Source organism: Chlamydotis macqueenii, chromosome 18 (assembly GCF_036417535.1).
Source record: "Chlamydotis macqueenii isolate bChlMac1 chromosome 18, bChlMac1.mat, whole genome shotgun sequence".
Lineage (NCBI taxonomy): Eukaryota > Metazoa > Chordata > Aves > Otidiformes > Otididae > Chlamydotis > Chlamydotis macqueenii.
In genome coordinates, this window is record NC_141573.1 from 9503452 (window position 1) to 9522653 (window position 19202).

The following is a 19202-nucleotide window of genomic DNA, read 5'->3' on the forward strand; positions in this document are numbered from 1 at the left end:
CCCAGCTGTGTGCTGCGCAGGACACTGGGATAGCGACACTTTCTGCTGGGACGAGATCTGCATTTCAAGCAAAGACCAAGATTCCTCCCCATACCTTCCCAAATTTAACTGATGACATTTAATCTCTTCTTTGGCAGAACTTCACAAGTATTATACAACCCAACAATACTAACTTCTCCAAGGGAGCAAACCAACTTGTTCCTCTGTGTTTCAGCTGTCTCACTCTTTAGCTCTTCTCATTTATAGAGGCTTGATGGACCTTGGAGATGGTCAGGTTCAGAAGACCTCTTCTGATCTCCTGTCGGGAACGTGTTTTATGACGTGCCACGTGTATGTAGCAGTCCCGGTGCTACAGCGAGGCAAGAGAGGATCTCACCTCTCACTGCTGCCCCTGCAGCTTTGCTGGGGTCCAGGCAGCATGAAGATGTCCCTCACCCTCCCCTGTTTCCACACTGCTGGGCACTGGGTCTGCAGACAAAACAGAGGGCAGCTGGGCTGCGGGATCTCCCAGCAGAGCAGGGCAGGAGCTGGCAGACTTTGTTTGCATTCAGGAGAGCAGGCAGGGACGGACAGCTCTTCTCCCCTGTGCAGCTGGTCACCAGCCCCAGCCTGCCCTCCAAGCTCACTTTAGTGGCTCGAGACACTCGATGACACATCAGCCATTGCAGCAGAAGATCCTCCTTCTCCCAGCACACCCCATGGACTCCAGGCCACACCAGCTCTCCACCCTGAGGAATCCTTGCAGAGAACAACTCCTTCAGGACCAGGATACTCCTAGTTCCTCAAGTTCCTGACAACAGCGAAAAATGCACAGACTGGAAAAAACAAACTGCTCCAGAGTCCTACAACCTCTGCCTGGCCGTTGGGAAGTGAAGAGCAGCCTGAGTGCCCAGCTGAGAAGGCCAAGGACCAGCACATGCTGTCAGCGTAACCCTTGCCTGCTGGTTCACCAAACCTTCAGCATCTTTAAGGCTAACACTTGCTGCAACAAGAGGAAGCGGTTCGTTCTGCTACAGAAAACCTCGCCATCTGCTCCAAGGACTAAGAGGACACGTCCATGACCACTGTTTCCACCACACACCGCCCTTCACACCACAGCCAAACAGCCTCCCTCATCCATCCCAAAATATATATCTAGGTCAAACTTTGATACCCTCAAGCAAAACAGAACATTCCATCTTCTCGAAAGTAGGTCCGGAGGTAGCAGATGGCGATTTGAAAATGCATGGTAGAGACAAAGAATCATCCCAGGCCATCAGCTGTGGTAACCCTCATCGGATCATTCACAGCTAAAGAGCAATGCTGGGAAAACAAACAGCAGTATCGATTCCAGCAAACACAGTTATTAGTTAGAGTTGTTATTTTAAAAGCACACACTGAGAAGCTTTCCCTTTTCCAGCTGCTTATTTTGTTTTATTCGAACAAAACCCATGGACATTAATTTTAGCTGTACTTAATTGAATAATTTCTCCGGGGAATAGTTCAGGGAGAGTTTTAGAGCAGTCTGTTTCCAAGAGCCATTACTAATTGGCATATACCACAGCGTCCGCGTGCCAACCAAAATAGTACGCTTTAATGTTACTGGAACCACTCGCCGTCCAGATGTGTTGAGAACTCACAGTGATATAAGGCAGCAATAACTATATTCACAGGACACAGTATTTTGAGTATCCTTTCCAGTTATCTGGAAGGAGATAAGTCTCCTTCATTAGAGGTATTTCAGTGTAAAGCCAGGTCATTCGTTCCTCCCCTTTACTTCCAGGAGGCAACCTTTCCTTTCATTTACCGTGTTGCAAGCAGACCAGCACAGTTGCCTAGTTAATGGACATTAATATTAAAAAACCCAACCAACTCTCTTGTGAGAATTATAAAAGGCTGCCTCCAATTCACAGCATTCACCGAAGTTAATGTTGCCAAACAACAGACAAAATAATCAGAAATTCTGCATCTCTGGGAAAGCCCGGGGCACTAAGAGACTGAAAGCCCATGTACACTCATACAACAACCCTGCCAATCAAAACATCCTTCCTCTTATGACATGTTTGTTTTCTATAAAATTACAGCAGAAAATGAAAGGACAGAAGCTAATTTTGACTCCATATTTGTTTGTTTTCCCTTTATCCAAAATCTAAGTAGAATTTGAACTGCCTTCAGAAATTCTTTGTAATACTCACCCCTACTTTCTTTTGGTAACTATTTTTTCCTACGTTTGTACACCATTGCAATACTTTCCCATAGATATCAATGGCTTTAATTACAAATAACACCAGTTGCCCCATTCCAGTGGGGTAGAAGGTACAGCAATTCACCATAACACACCACTCCACTACCGAACACTACGAGTTGAGGTTTCCAGTCCATTTCTCAATTAAAAAAAAAATAAATAAAATAACTTAAGTTATACTCCATGCTGCTGTTGTCACTGTAAGATCTACTCGACAATTCTACTTCTACACTGCTTAAACTGTGGAGCCATCACAGTAACGAAGCAATATCACTTTAATGAATGCAACACTTGTGTGTACCCAAGAACCAAGCCTTCGTCTCACTGAAAAAAAAAAAACCACAAAAAAAAACCAAAAGCGAGATAAAGTCTCTCACCCACTTGGGTCCCAGCTACCTTGACCCAGATATAGACCTTCCTTCCATGAGATAGAAATAAATTCTCATCCATTTTCATAATCTTGAAAGTAACTGTGTTAGCGCATCGATGGGAGGACTCTCTTAAAAGCCAGCACGTTGCCTACGAAGGGTTTCCTCACAAAAGGTGCTCCCCATAAATCCAGCCTGGGCTTGCATGCCATCCGTCAGCCCAACAATACATCACGGCTGCCCGACCCCAGGCCGGCCAGTGAGATGGGGCTGTGAACGTCTCTTTGATGAACTGGGGCTGTGAAGGATGCCGCGGCGTGCTGATGGATAACCCTCCAAGGCCGGCTCCTTCCTCCCGGACAAAGGCCCCGTCACTTGGGAGTCTCAGCAGAAGTTTCCCAAGCACCTTCGAAAGAAAAAAAACCTCATTTCTCAAAACCTGCCTACAAGACATCCCCGGCTCGACGGCGATTTAAAGCGATGGTTATAAATGGCTGATGTCATTTCGTCCCCAGGAGAAAAATCACCGAATTGTTCGGCTCTGCTGGGAGCGGGTCTGAGCAGAATCGCCCTGCTCCGTGGCGAGGGCCTTCAAAGAAAGAAATACTGAAATTCCTGAGACGTCTAGCAGGCCACGCAGAATGTATAAACTCATTTCTACTCAAATTAAAGAAAACTCAACCAAAAAAGCAGGGCCGGACCATCCCCGACGTGTTAACTGTAACGCTATTTCCAACCCATGAGAACGTCCCACATTTTTCACATTAAAAAGCTTAAAAGTTAGTGAAACACTTCATCGCTGCCACAGTCCCTAAAATTGAGAATTATTCAACAACTGGAGATTAAGCGCCCTCGGTTTTGAAGCAGATTAAGGAAGACTGGAAAAAAATGACCAGCAGTGTTCTTGTGCAACTGGAGACTGAAATATATTACATGGGCTGCTGAAGAGCAAAGAGGGAACACAGCTCAAGGTGCTGATGCGATGCTGACTTTAGTGATTCAAGATTAAGTGGTGTGTTCCTTTCCTTCCAGTTTTATTCACTTTATGTCATTTTCCACCACAGACACACGAACCAGCAACCTGCCACACTCCAGAGGGTTTCTGAGGATGACAGACTCAGTCCCACCTGAGCAATACGAGACTTGTCCAGTTCTTCTCCAGGAATTTAGAGAAGAGGAAAACACAGAACCATGTACCAGTGAATTGTCAAGCCTGCAAAACACAACTGCCATTTTCATAAACGTTCAGGTTGGTAACAAGCCAACAGAGCACCACAGTATTCAAGACAAGAGCATCATGCTGTGGACAGCTGCATGACATTATCCTCTTGGATCAGAATCGAGGAGGAAAGCCACTTTAGAATTGGTCTATCAATCACGGGAGGAACCAGAAAACTTGCAAGTGCTTCATGGTTACAGTACTGAAAGCAGCTAAGGTCAGCCCAGGCACCTGGGATTAATCTCCAGCTGACATATTTCATCAAGCTCTACTGGAATCAATGGTAAATTGGCTAAATTAGCAAGAGGAATACATCATCTAACAACATGTTCAGACTGAATAAATACCAGGAATCAGATGTGCTGCAGTGAAGGCACTCCTCTGATACTGCTGGAATTATTAGTGTCCTACCTGCCCAGTCACCTGCCCAGAAGCCTGAAAGAGGCCAAAGGCAGAGAAAAACATCTCTTGAGTTGACGGCTCCAAAATATTCCATTCCAGGTCTGCAGTCATGGAAAAAAAAGTTCTGATTACTCAGAAAAGTGGTTAAAACAACAGAAAGGGTGGAAGAAGAACTTCCAGAGATAAGACGACGTCAAGTCTATGAATCCTGGTTAGCCTTAGCTAATGATTTTCTTTCTTCCCACTTCCTTCCACCAAAAGTCGTGCCAACTTTCCACATGCCCTCCCATGGAATTTCTGCAGATGTGGCTGAACACTTACTGTTTAGCGTGGCTCTGTGCCCGCGGATTTTTGCAGAGCTGTTATACAGAGGGAGCCCTTATACAGCTGCTCCGCTCCTCTATGATTTTCTCCTTTCTACAGCTCATTTGTTGGAAGGATCAAAAATGATTAATTGGCAAAAGCTGCACAAGGCTGAGGGTTTAGTGCCACTAAGCGACGTGCCTGTACGACACTTCAGAAGACCGTGGCTAAATACCGGTTTGATCTCCACGCACGCGTTCTGAATTCCAGTGTGACGAACTCCAGCGCAGGAAGGAAACCTTAAGCCTCTACTTTATCAAGCTGCACAAATACATGGTTTATCAAGCTGAAGAGATTACTAGTGCTTGTTGTGCTTCTCCTGCAGCTCTTTGCAGAAGCTGTTTGATTGCTCTCAAACGTACGGGAACAAGTCAGCCACCTCACGGTAGCAGCAGCAAGAGTTCATACATCAAACGTTTTCTGTAGCCTAACTACTTTGTTTCCCAAAAAAAGGGAAAGAATGTGAATACATACAGGATAAAAAAATTAACTCTAGCTCTGTGTGTGTATTCTCAAAGTAATTATTTCTAATTACACAACTTAAAACATCTTGCTTATAAAAAAAAATGCATTGATACTACAAAAGGCACTTTTAGCCTAGGGTTTTCATTTTTTCCCTGATTTTTAACGAGGAAAAATGTAAGCTATTTTTTTTCATTTGTTAAATCCATTTCTTAGCATATTTGTACTAATCTGCTGTTCCACAATATGGTAAAAAGGCAGATCTGTAGACAAGAACAAACATCAAGTGAATATACAAAACGTGCCTCTTCTGCTTGCAAAACTGCCATCTACAGAGGCTTCCTCAATCTGATCTGAAGAGAACACCAATCTGATTATTAGTCCCAAATAAAAAGCCATAGCTTTTTTATTTACAACGCCAGTTTTAATAAATCACAAAGCAAAGCTCTGCCGTCTCTACCCCATTATATTTCTCAAGGCAGCTCGAGAGACCTGCCCGGGAAGATCTGCCCTTTGTAACTTGTGAGGCTAGGAGTTCAGTTTTAAGACATCTGGTCGTACAGGCTCCAAATGTCTGCTCTTTCCATATGGGCTGGGAGAAAGTTATAGATGTTTTCATCTTTTCTTTGAAAGGACAATTAACTCTTGCTGCATCATTTCCAACTCAAATAATTCTGAAACTCAAACGGATATTAATTGATAGACGCATTGTACGAATCTTCACAAGCACAAAGGATCAGATTCAATGGCCTGGCTGAGGCCATTATGTTTCTCTCTAAGAAAAAAAATGTTTTGGACATTAAACACCACTATTATCCCCTTTTCCAACTCAATCATGCTTTAGAGAATCCCCGTCTGGTCAGACCCTTCACCCCGCCACAGGGATGATAGGGAGCAGCCGCTACAGCAAACCTGCACCATGTGCGCCTTCCCCCACGCACCCTAAAACCAAACATCATTCTATTTATAGGCCCCCTCACGAAATTCAGGGGGTCAGTTTGTCAAATCAGAAAGCGTGAGCTACTGTCCTTACCAAGGACCATTGGGAAAACGCTGTCATTTCCAAGCGAGCGCCCGCAGTTCTCCCCCCACCACTGCACAGGATTCAGCAGAAGCAATACTCCAGCCCTTCTTTAACCTGCACTAATTGCATGGAGAGGCATAATTTGATCATTTGACATTCTGTAAAACCTTACAAAGCGTTTGATGCGGGCAATAACAGGTGCGCCCAAAGCCAAGCGGTACCTGCAGCCGGGCCAAAGATGACACGCTTTCAAGTCTCCGGATTTGGGAGTTTACCATCACCAGCTAACAGCCGTATTTCAAAACTTAAGATGTTAGGTTCTGGACCTCAATCTTAAATAATTTTTTCAAACCCTCTTAAAACACATTTAATCCTTTGTTTTCTTTCAGAGGAGAAAGGTTTCACATCTGGACTGTCAACCTGCATTCCAAAGCATTAGCCTGGCAAATTAAAGCAGCTGAGCTGTAAATCTCCAAGAAGAGAACTTGTCAAGGAAATTGCAACTCAGCATTAACTACAAGCCCAGTTCAGCACGAAAGCCAACAGAAAAAGCCCAAACAATGCAGGCAGTTCCAAGAGAACTTTGAAAATGAATCCCGCTGCCCGCTAGCACGAGCGAACCTAACCGAACCAACCCAGCCTTGTAGCAGCATCTGTGTCCCCAGCTTTAACCTGAAACAGCCGCGAAAGAGCCCACTGAGAGCAACCACCAGTTACCCAGTTGAACTTTGCAGACCATTTTCTACAACCAGCACCTCAATTTGATGAGAAGACAGTGGTTTTCAAATACGCCTTGTGAGACTTGAATGCTCAGCCCCCATGAACTCCAGGAGAGCCGAGGTCCTTGTTCCCTTGGACTGCCACCTCTCATGGCTCTCTTCTGGCTGTGCATCACGCAGGCAATAAGATTGACAGCCACGAGATAAGCTCCAAAGAATTACATTTTTCCAGCCAGATTTCAATGGAAATCCAGATGCCAGCAATGCAGTGCAAAATGGAACCAGTGACAAAAGGTGTAGAACAGTAAAACTGATAAAAATAGAAAAATCATGATCTCCCCAGCGCCCCAGGATAACAGCATGTTACTGAAGTGTCTCAGCTAATGTAATAAAAAAGTGTTAATGTAACATTTTTTGATCATTGCACCATTTATTTATTCAGATTTTTAGTTTTATAAGTTAGCTGCTAGAAAAATTCCATTTTTGCTATTATTTTTTTTTTTCCTTTAGAGGGAAAGCAGTTTTGGAAAATAACAACTTCAGGTTGAATTCAGCTCTGGAGCAGCTTGGAAGAAAGGACTTGCTGATCCACAGAAGACATCTCAGCACCAACGGTCTGGCTGGTTAACTCTTCTGTCAGCACGCACTTCACAAAACTCTCTACAGCCTAACTCAATTACTTCTTATACTCAAGTACTTTATTAAATCTCTCTTCCTACCAAACATACAATACAGAGCTTCGTGCGTCGGGCTCTTAAGATTCTTTTGCTCTTTCAGCTCTCGTTCCCTGACTGTGTCTCTACTGATCGAAGCCACACCAAGCACGAGTTCGTCTCTTCACCTTCACCGCTGAGCACCACAGCCAAATCCTCTTATTTTTCCAAAAACTGGACAAATGCACTTCATAATCAACTCAAATCAGTGGTTCTGTTGAATTAACAGCACTACCGCAACGCTCTGCTGCTGCATGAAGTCTGCCAAAAAATACCCTTATCCTGTAATGACCGTTAACTGTAACGCAGCCAGCTCGCTAACATATACAGTTACTGGAACCACATTGAGTCTTTCCTGTCTGGTTCCTAAATGAACAAGAAAAGACACAGAAGTTTTGCTCCAAACTAAGACAAGTACTATGAGACGTGCCTTGATACCCAAAGGAAAAAACACCGTGTAGGAGTACATTGTTATCTGCCTACATTACTGCTATCGGCGTTCTAGGCCACCAGAATGGCTTCCCCTATTATTTTTGTGAAATTACCTACCAATTTTTCCCACTTTGCTCCCTACCTCGTACTCTCCGCCTCCCATGCCCTGATTAGGTGACCTCCAGGCTAAGCCTACACGCGTATCCATGTCCGATTGCTCCTGAGGGCATCGGAAGCGAGAGGTCGGGGGAAGAGACAACACACGCCACACCTGACTCCCCACCTTCCCCGGAGGTGACCCTGCCGTGACAACGCTGCGTGCATCCCTTCTCGGGGAGGTGCTGGAGGATTATCCAGTGCCTTCTACCTGCAGACCTTTCAACAAAAGACACTATTATAAGATTGAAACCTAGCCGAAGTAATTGTGTATGGAAATTCCTTTTATTAGGGCTGTGGATCGGGTCTTATCAGGTTTCACGGCTCAGAGAGCAGACTGGCAGCCAGGCATGTTTGTTAACAGCTATTCCAGCTACGGTCAACTGCTTCTGCTCACCTGGTTTTTGTCACGCTGAAACAAGACACACCGCCATGTTCTGTGACAGATATTTTCATTAGAGTAACACATTTCTCCTTCATCACTTAACATCAAGCGCTTAAGTATAATTAAACCGGTTAGCACAACACCTCTGCCGTCCCAGCGCACACAGATACGCCATTCACTCACGACACGCTCATGACACCGGAGAGCCATGGCTTATTCCTGGCACAAGTCTCAAAATGAAAAAAAAAGAAGAGCTGGAAAAGCTACTAGAAGTGTGTCCACTCTGGTCTACAATCCAGAAGCAGGTATCCAACTGTTCATCAAATCAATGCGTGAAGTAGGGAAAAACGTTACAGCAGGCAAAGGTCAATAACTAACAAACAAGAATTTGACCAAAGAGTGCAAGCACCACCATGAGTTATGTTCCTACACCCACTACAGAGCACTACACCACTGCAACCCAGAGTAACGGCAGCTTTGAGGAAGCCCTCCCGCTCAGGAGCTCCAGGCAGGCTCAGACATCTACACCAGCAATGCCACCTTTGTGGTGGTATTCAGTCACCGCCAAGGTCTAACGCTTACTGTTCCACGTAGGTGAGCCACCAGCTACCACCTGGTACACACATACACCATGCCACAAGGCAGAGAGCAAAGGGATAGGAAACAGCAACAGAAATATGGAGAAAAACAAGAGAAAAAGGGGTTGAGGAGAGCAAATATACCGACAGAGAGAAAAGGGATGGCCTGGCAAGCTGGCTTGTTCCCTGACCTCAAACCTGACCACCCAGATTGGTTCAGACATTTTGATTTTCTGCCTCAAGCTGTGATCACCAGGCATCAGTTCCTTCTCAAGGAGGCTCAAACAGAGCACTGAAAACCCACCTGTCAAAGCCTGACATCCCTCTCCTACCAGCACCAGAACACAGCCAGCCTGCAACATGCTCCTCCTAGGCAATTCTCAATGCATTGGGAAATCTCAGCTGAACTAAACCTTCAACTTGCCAGCTTCCCTGTCCTCTCCTACCATCTCCTTCTACTTTCCAAACTCTGAATGTCCTGGAGATGCTACTCACAAGAGCAGGCACATAGAAAACATGCTGTCTGCTGAAGTGCAGTCGGTGTTACTCTGTGTAATACAAAAGAGTAAGAGCACAGCCCAAGCCAGACAGAAGATGGTACTTTTCTCACAGTGCTTCAGCACCCTCCATGAGAAGACTTCTTTTAGAATAACTTCACAGAAGCACATGAATTTCTGTTATTTCTTTTCTTGTTCTCAGCACGCTTGTAAAAAGTAAAAAGTCCACTCTGGCTTCTTAGATGCCATTGTCACCATCATGTGTGGGATTCAGCCACTTTAAATGCCTTTTGAAGTTGGTTGTTCTCACTTCCACCAAGTTCCTCACCCTCTGCTACAGCTGAAACTGTAAGATGCTGGGAGGAACAGCACACATAACCTCACAAAACCCAGTGAGATTTAGTGCCTAACATCCTTGCAGAAGAGAAAGGCAACACAAGGCCAAGTAGCAATCCTAGACTTCATCCCACAGAAGCTCCAACAGCCAAACCAAACCTGCCTGGTCCCAGGTCAAGACTACGGCAGGACGAAACTCACAGTACCAGCTCAAGTCACCTTCAGACCCATCCGATCAGAAAGGTCGCTACCCCGACATACGCTGCGCACCACCACCACCCAGAGCATCGCACGCGCACCCGCAGGGAGCTGCATCCACCCCAAGCACTGCTGATGACGCTGGACGCACCAAGTTTCCATGGTCCAAGCTCACTAACACAAGCTTGGGCACCTCCACTCCATCCATACAACCAGATATGTGCCCTCAGAGGTCTATGAAACTTTATTCTTACAGGTTTAGGGCTGCAGGTGTTTAAATAATTAGCAAAATCTCATACATGCTCTAGGTATCCTTCTCGCTTCAAGTTTTCTTCATTCTCTTGGCCAAAGAAGAATGACGTATCCACCTGCGGATGCAGGGAGCAGATTAAAGCCCCAAATCAGCGACCGAGTTAGCTCAGCACACAAGGCATCTCCTCCTGTCCGAACCGATAGCGCTGCTTGGACTGGTCTGTCATAATTCTGGAGTAAATGAAAACCAAACGCCAAAACGAGTGCTCATTTTCTGATGTTTATTGGCTGAGGTAATGGCTCCGAGCAAAAAACGTCGCTTTCACAGGGCAGAGTGCACTGTTTATAATGCAAGCTTTTGAAGTCCAGCAAGAAAAAAAAAATAAAGAGGGTTTTGTCGTTTTGTGTGTGGGGTTTTATCCCCCCCTTCCTTTTTTTTTTTTTTTTTAACGATGTGATACAAACCAGCTTGATACACAAATTAGAGGTGATCTCATCAGTCCATTAGCCCAGCTAAAGCACAACCATCACTCGGGAGGGGATGTGCCGGTTAGATACGACTGATTGGCCTGCGAGCGGCATTAACACAGGGGTACAAACGCAGCCTTCATTACACAGGCAAGGCATGGCTCCCAGCTTTCAATTTGCTGCAAACAGTTGTGCTGTATTGAAAAGTGGGATTTGCGAGGAGCGTCTCACACTTCCCGCCCTAGCATTTACGCGGAGACCACAGCGAGGCTTGCCACCTCTCTCGATAGAAGGAAATGACCTACAGACATCATACGCATCGCTGATTCACACCAAACAGACGCCCTGTACGGAGCGTCAGCCCCTGAAAGGAGGGGAGGAAAAGCACTTGAAAATTCCGTAAGAATGGTAAAATGTGGTTGAGAAGCTTTCGCCTTTTATTTCTCATAAACTAGGACTCCGTCACATCTTTCCACCAAGTCTCTTTTGATTTCTTTGCTGTAGAAAGAACAATGCTTGAAAGCTAAGAAAGTCTCATTTCTAAGATGTTTCTGTTTTCAATTGAGCAGCAGAACTATTTATTTTCCTAGCCAGTGATGGAATTAAACAATTTGTCTTTGAAAACTCTATAAGCCTTCACCCTGACAACCCCCCCATCTGCTTTTCAGATTAAGGTACTTTGATTTTTACCAGCTAAAGGTTTATGAACTGCTGTATAAACCCAATTATTCTCATAGTAAATTATTTAAAGCCTACATGTTATTTTTTAAATTTTTCCCCATGGAGCACTCTGGAGATTCGGAAAAGGAAAGGCTCACTGGGGCATTTTGAATTAAAAATGCATAAGAGGGAAAACCATACAGCTTCCAGAAACTCAGAATAAAAAAAAAACCCTCAACATAGTTAAGTCAGGATGAGACACACCCCAGGAAAGACTTTTCAGCGTAAGACTGTTAAAAAGAGGAAAAAAAAGAAAGCTATTTCAGTGGGAGGGAGTTCTTTAAAAACAGATTAAGTTTCATCTGAGGTAGTATTTATTCCTTAGCTGGGCTCTGCCTCGCTTCCTGATTGAAAACAGGGACAGGAGAGATCTTCGTGTACTCACCCTGGATGTCACCAGCAGAAAACACATGGTGGACAGCGTTTCATTTAAAAGGCAAGCTGCCCTTTGTGCTCGCCAACTCTGTTTAGCTGTGTCTGCAAAGTGATGGAGCATCCCAGGAGCAAACAGGGCTGGCTGGAGTCAATAATCACAGTATCATTCTAGCAGGAGCGAATTCGTTTTCTGGTCACCGGTTATGGGACAATCTGCACTGCCCAGAGAGAGAAGCGGGCATGGCAGGCAGTGTTGCTGCCCCAACAGCGACTCCTTACAGATCAACTCCTCACCCTGAGCCTAAATCCTCCATTCTCTGGAGAAACTCTTCTCCACTGGGTCACCAAAATAAGCACATCTCTCTTTTGCAGTCACAGTGCTTTAGCAAGACTGCAGGGGTTCTTCTGCCTATACATCAAAAGCTAAGGAAACATCCCCAAATTCCATTACCAGATTCTTACTTTCAGGACAATGCATAAATCAATAGTATTCATATAAATTATATTAATATAAATATTTGTCACACACGAACTGTTAAAGCCACTTCTACCCATAAGCAAGCAACAAGAGCGACCAGAAGCCTACAAGAAGTGTCCCTTCAAGACACACCCAAACACGGGCACACAAAGGGAAGGCAGGGGAACACCCCACTTTTAAAGCGCTGGCATTCACAGCGATTTGTTCTGCACGGTTCTGTTCCTGGTACGTTTTGTCATTGATGCACTCAAGCACAAAAAAAGTGTGTTAAAACAGCATCACAGCCACACTGAGCGATTCACTCGAGATGTCTGGGCTGCATGGGCAAAAGACTGACTGACGTGACCAGAAGCGCTGATTTCCAGCACCCCAGCCTGCCAGTTACTCTACCTTCTGCCACGGATAAGCCAGGTGAAATGATTTAATTATTTAGATTAATTAATTAAGGAAGAGCAAGCAACAGCACTGACTCCTGCAAGCGTGATACAGCTCACTCAAACCGATGCTTTCCTTCAGAGCTGGTGACTTCTCTGAAGCTTAGCAGGGCTGCCTCCAGAGGTTCGGCGCCGTGTCCCGCGCGGCGTTGGAGGAATGCCGGGGAAAGCACGCAGTTCAGACAGCACAGGGACTAGACCTCCAGCCACAGAATGATAAATAGTTTCTCAAGAGCTCCTTGCTGTGAGACTGGCCCGTGCCGTCAGAGCGGTACTAACAGATTTCAACTGGGGGTGGTTACCCGCCAACTGGCCCCCCGAAGAGGAAAACCAAGGTGCTGAGTTCAACAGCTGCAGCTCGTTCAGAGAAAGGCAGCGCCTGCCTGTCAGCACAGTCGGTCCGCGCCGCCCAGCCAAGCCCTGCAGAGCTGTCTCTGGGGGGACGAGGACCGCAGCCTCCAAAGACTCATCCCCGGTGCCCATCTGCAAGGCAAAAGAAGCAGGAATTTTCAAAGTTGTCAGTTTTCTACTGTAAAGCGCTGGCATCTGGGTATGAAAGAGCAGGCAGAGGGGAGTTTCAGCTGAGACAGAGGTCTGAAAAGCAGCTGGAAGACAGCAAGGAGCTGCAGGCCACAGAGATGCGCTCCATCACATCAAGACGGCATCACAGGCAGGCAATTCCCACCCACCTACAGCTCCCTGGGAGGAAGGTTCAGAGGAAGAGGGCAGAGCTCACTCTGCATTTTCTCTTTATGGTAACCACCCACCAAAACCAAGACATTCTGCACAGCACCTTGCTTTGCCAGAGTGGTGTCTAGAGAATGATTAAAAATAAAAAAAAATAGGAGAACAGTTTAGAAGACCTCAAGAGCACAAGAAACCCAAGATAGCACAGCCAGAGCGTGCTGCACCTTGGCTGCACCACTTGCTCCCACCAGCCAGAGCTTCTCCCCATCTGGGTCCCTCCCCTGCTGCCTCCAGAGGCACCAAACCTCAGCTCAGCCGCTGCGACGGCACAGCCCCAGCCACTTCTACCACCTGCATTCTGGGGTTCATCCCAGTGAAACCGAGCCATTCACTCCAAACTGCTAAATCTTCTTGCCTCTCTTCACAAGCCTTTTCTTTTATTTTTGAAAATTTGAGTATTTGGGTACACTTGGTACACATTCTCCTTCAGTTCACCTACACCTACTATATATCCCTTTGTTTCAGCTCTCCCATCCCTAGTGGCAGTGAGGCTCCGTGAATTTAGGACTCTAATAGAACTTAGCACTTGTCCAGGCCAGGAAAGGAGTTGACAGCGCTTTACCCTCTGATTCCAGGCTGGGCAGAGCCCTCTCTTGCCCTCTCACACACCACCAGCACCAAATATTGCTCTACCTTCAACCCCTCAGAGGTTCCTTTTCACTTCAGGATCTACTGCTAAAGCTTCCGTCTTTTTTTAAGGCTCCTCCCAACGCAGCTCCCAGTCCCAGTACACTCTCCTCTCTTCCATCAAGATTCCTCTGTCTTGCACTACAGCTTGCTATAGGAAAAAAAGCATACCAAGCATTCAAAAGTATATTTTATAATATAAAATTTATATTATACAAGCACCTCTACTAGCAAGCATCATGATCCTGATGCCAAATACGTCTCTCTAATTTCTAGCATCTGCTCTGCCCAAGTTTGGGCCCTCTTTATCAAACCAGCCTCCTCTCAAATCCCCAGTTAGTTCCGGGAGGTCCTGCCCATGCCTCCCTCTTGTCTGCTCTGCTCGCAGGAGCTGTTTAGGAAGTTTGAACAAATCACTGCCATGGCAGCGTCAGGCTGCCTGCTCTGGTTAAGAAAGGGATACGCTGTAAAATCGCCTCCGCGACAAGGCATCGCACTGCAGAGCGCGGCGCTGCGTGCAGCGTGGGACGTGGCACTGCTCGGGAGCTTGTTAGGGGGACTGACAACAGCAGCTCTTGATTAGAAAGCCATGTCTGTCTATCAGCAGTAAGTATTCCAAAAAACTAACTGATACAGGCTATGAGGTAGAAAAAAAAAAAACCAAACCCAAAGTATTCTGAAAAAAATAAATTAAAAGTTTCCGGGCTCCTAACTTAAGAGAGATTTGAGAATCGGAATATCCTCAACAGCTAGGTTTAGCCACCTACTAATCTTAACCAAACTTTTAAAATAAGCTCTATTTCAGCTAGGAAGGGTATGGCCACCACAGCGAACATTTAGCTATTATGGGCTAAAGGTGCCCTACAAAAAAGCCAACTCCTCCACGATGCCGCTGAGAAGCTACGGGAGCAGTCACAGCACCTCCACATCCCCTGCCCGCGGGCCGGGCAGAGCCAGCGACGCCGGGAAGGACCACACGTACCAGCTCCGGGCAGATGCTCCACTCCAGGCACAACACAAACCTGCTGGAAGACACACGCTTGAAAAAAAATTAAAATATTAAGAAGAAAGCAAGAGGAAATAGGTAATAAAAGTATTAGAGAGATGGCAAATTAAGAGAGGAGTCTCCTCCTTCTTTTAATTATTTTCTTAAAAAAAAAATAAGTTTTTTTTCCCCTTTGGAGAAGAGCAGGCAAGTCACTCTCTTAAGCAATGTGTTTTAATTCACATTACCATTCTGACATCTCCTTCCCAGGCCCACCAAAACAGCCCAGGGAAGAGGTGAGACGCTGTGTAATAGCTATATATTAAACTGCAATGAAAAACAAGAAACATCCCACACTGAAGAGACGCTAGTGGCTCTTTGGAGTCAACATTCACCTAATTCACTTTTTAAGACTTTAAGCTGCAAATTTTAATTCAGCTTTCACAGCACAAATAGCCACAAGAAAGCTACCCAAAACCCCAGTTTGCCACGTCAGGATTATTTGATATGAAGGTCACTTCCTCCAGGCAAGCGGTTTAAACCCTTTAACAGACAAAAGTAAAAAGCACAAGGAATACTTTTATCGATTTTAGGGTACAAGACACAGGTCAAAGACGGAGCACGCAAAAATAATTCACACTTCTAGAGGAACATAAAAACACTAAATACTTAGAAACGCCCCGCGCTGCCATCAGGGGGGTGCAACAGCTAATTTATGAAGGCAGATTAACGCACCCACAAACCCTACGGCGTGAAGGCAATTCTGACCTCTCCAGATTGGCTGCCAATGTGATATAGATCCAAAAGAAATTACCCTTTGCCGCTGCAACAGAATAATAAATTGGCTTCCTCGAATACAGTGGTTAAAGAATCCAAGTTCCTGACCTTGAATGTTTTACTAGTAGTGTGCGGTGCTGTAGGGAACAATCAGGATGACATTTGCTGAAATGTGTGGGATTTATGATATAATAGGTTGCACATACGTGCCAAAAGAGAAAAAAAACCCTCTTAAATCCAAGCAAATCAAGATTAATTAGCTATTAAAATAGCTAAGAGAACACAGTGCAGTACAGGTGGTACAACAAACCATCTTGCTTTCTGCACACAGTGACTAAAGTTATTTCTGAGGTCACGCTGTACATGTATCTTCAATCGCACTCTCCTTGGGAAAAGCAAAAATCGCCGCTCCTTTGTAAACTCCTGCTCTTTGTAATTCTGTAGGTTTGTGCTTTCCTAAACAAACGTTACGCAGCCCTTTGATAGGAAGTCCCACTAAGCCCACAGGAAAATCCCGTATTGTCTGGCTTTGATCATCCAGACAGACTGAAAATTAACTCGCAGCGATCCTCGTACTGAGGGAGAGGATGTGCCGCACACATTCACCTCTCCACTCTACCAGTTACATTCACTTATTCCCCCCTTTCACCCAGTCCAGTGACTTTTTGTTTTATCACTGCTAGTTGCAATTACAGGTGTTCAGAAACCAACAGCTTGTCAGATGCCTCATACCTTAAACGCCATCCCCGCAGCCCAGAGCTTTGCTGCGGACCGCGGCTCTCCAGCAGCACAGAGCAGGCTTCGGGATCACAAAGCAAGCATTCTTCTGAAATCATAGTAGCCTGACTTCTTTTTTTTTTTTTTTTTCTTCCTACTGCCCCAGGAATGCGAACAAGTTGTTAACACCCTGCAATCTGCTCGGTTTCCCTCTTAATCCTCATTTTAACCAAGCCTCTCCTTGCAGGAGATCATATCAATATGTCCCTAGCAGTCAAACAATGCGGAAAAGAGCCAGTTATTGTGAGCCTGAGGTGAAACGACTATATTCCCAGCAGGAGATCAATTTGTACAAGGAACCGGCGAGTTCTTCTCTAGCAGGGGTAACCACTTCAAACGAGCCAGACTCCCCACCACAGCAAATATCCTCGCTGGGAGATGGTCAGCTAGCAATAGTGCGCATACGAAGGCTGCCGTTCCCTTTTCGCAGGTCAGGAGAGCACAGCACACACATCTCCCTTCCTCCTGTGCTGGTCTTCAACCAAGACACCTTCATACCGCTTTTCCCGTCCCATGGGCATCTCTCTGCTCCAATCAGGAACTGCGTTGTAGGAAGTCTTGCAGCTGTGGTCTTTGTCCTCGTTAACCTGCAGCCTGGAAACATGAACCGCATCCCTGCTTCCAGGTATCTTCGCTCCACGGTCGTTATTCTGCAACGTGGTAAACCACCCACCGAGTTTATTTTCACACAATTCTCAGTGGCTCTCCGCTCCCCACCAACTGCACAGTTAAACTGAACGTTTCCAGCACCGACAGCAACGCCTCCCCAGGGCTCTGCACCCCTTGGTTTGTTGTACACGACCCAACCGCAGCATCCAAGAAAACCAACAGAGGCCAACTTACCGATGCAGCTGCTATGGACCCACATTTGCCCTTTTGTGATGTTACCCTATCCTGAGAACACTTAACTTTTTGATTGATAAAATAATTAACATGAAAATAATTACAGAGGAGATCAATTTGTTGGAGAGGAAAGGAGGATGAGCTGATGCAGGGCCACTTGGGTACCAAATCAGTAAAACTTGAGCAGGAGAAAGTCCCTCCTCTCCAGGCTTTTGGAAGTCTCCTTTAACACTTCACTCTTCTCATCCAGCTCTTTACAAGATACTTGAGCTGTTTGTTAAAGGCTGAACATCTTCCACCACTTAACCAGAGTGGAAAACTGGTTTATCCACTCTTGCAGGTACCAACGCATCACTCTGAGCAAACCAGGACATGATTTACACAGGGAAAGAGCTGCTCAGCAAAGCCTCCCACGTGAACACTAAGATCTTAGATCAGAGCATCGATAGACAAAATGAGCACGGAAAAGCTTTAAATCATCACCAAAACTGATTTCTGCAAAGGCTTCCCTGTTTAGGGAAATGTGAAAGGGATGCAGTCAAACCAAACACCACTCCATCACCTAAATATTTTCAAAACGTATTCTCATTGCTTTTTATTTTCCAAAAATACAACAAAAAAAGCGAGGGAGAATTCCTCACTACTCAGTGCAACTGTTGAGGAGACCGACAGAGAAGGCGATACGGCGGCAGCACCTACACAGAGGGATTACGACGCTGTTACTCAGAATTGACGGACGTATTAATTGGAGACAGCTGCAAGGAAAAATATCCAAATGACATGATTCATTAGTGTTCACAGATAATTACATCTGCTCATGGCCTCACAGTGAATCATTCATTTAGGGAATTTTTGGGGTATTAAATTTAAATGCAGTAATCAGATTTGTTAATCTGTGGGACAAGGCAAACCAAACAAAATTTTATTCAGGGAATTGTTTATACTTCCAACACTGACATTAATTCAGCAGCAGGAAAAAATTAGCAGCATAATGCATGCTCATGTAGGTTAAAAATTATTAATGGCAATCTCCTTCACTCCCCCCAGTGCTTGTAATGAGACTGCACTGATTTCTTCAAGGCTGCCTAGACTGCAATTTTTTTTTCCTGGATGCATCTTTATGCATTACACAATCCAGTGGCCGTTCTAAAATATATTTTTTAATAGAATAAAAGAATTAAAATACTTGATGATTGGGCTTGCTACTCTACAGACTCAAAATATAGGTATTTTTTTCTCATTATATTATACACTTAAAAAAATAAGTTTAAAACATTATTTAGCTTTTTTTTTTTTTTTGTTACTTTGAAGTAGCAGCACATATTCTCAGATAGAAACCTCAGGAAAACTTACAGATCCAGGCCAGTTCCCTTCCTATCAAGTCACAAACTCTTCTGTAAGTTGAACTCCACCTTAAAACAGTTAATTTTTTGCCCATTTCTCCTGGAAGCTACTCTGGAATTTCCTATCTCAGTTTAAAAAAAAAAAAAAAAAAAAAAAAAAAAAGTAGTAATTTTCTTGTCTGTACTATTTATGATCAATTTATTCCCATTTTCCTTGAACCAATATTCCTCTTCCACTTCAATAGTTGTTTTCTCTCCCTGATATTTTACTGCCAAAACACAAATAGAAAGCGAACCATA

At 45.0% G+C, this 19202-nt stretch overlaps 1 protein-coding gene across 2 annotated transcripts in view; it reads right to left on the reverse strand.

Moving 5' to 3' along the window:
- Nucleotides 1–19202, reverse strand: part of STX8 (syntaxin 8) — a 99904-nt gene that overhangs the window by 45334 nt on the left and 35368 nt on the right. Inside the window, exon 7 of one of the 2 annotated variants that reach the window (XM_086762334.1) lies at nucleotides 10688–11160. The exons of the other annotated variant lie outside the window; for it this stretch is intronic. Coding sequence (XP_086618460.1) covers nucleotides 11045–11160 — 116 coding nt within the window. The 3' untranslated portion in view covers nucleotides 10688–11044. Of the gene's footprint in view, nucleotides 1–10687; nucleotides 11161–19202 lie in introns of those variants that run through there. 2 annotated transcript variants of the gene reach the window in all.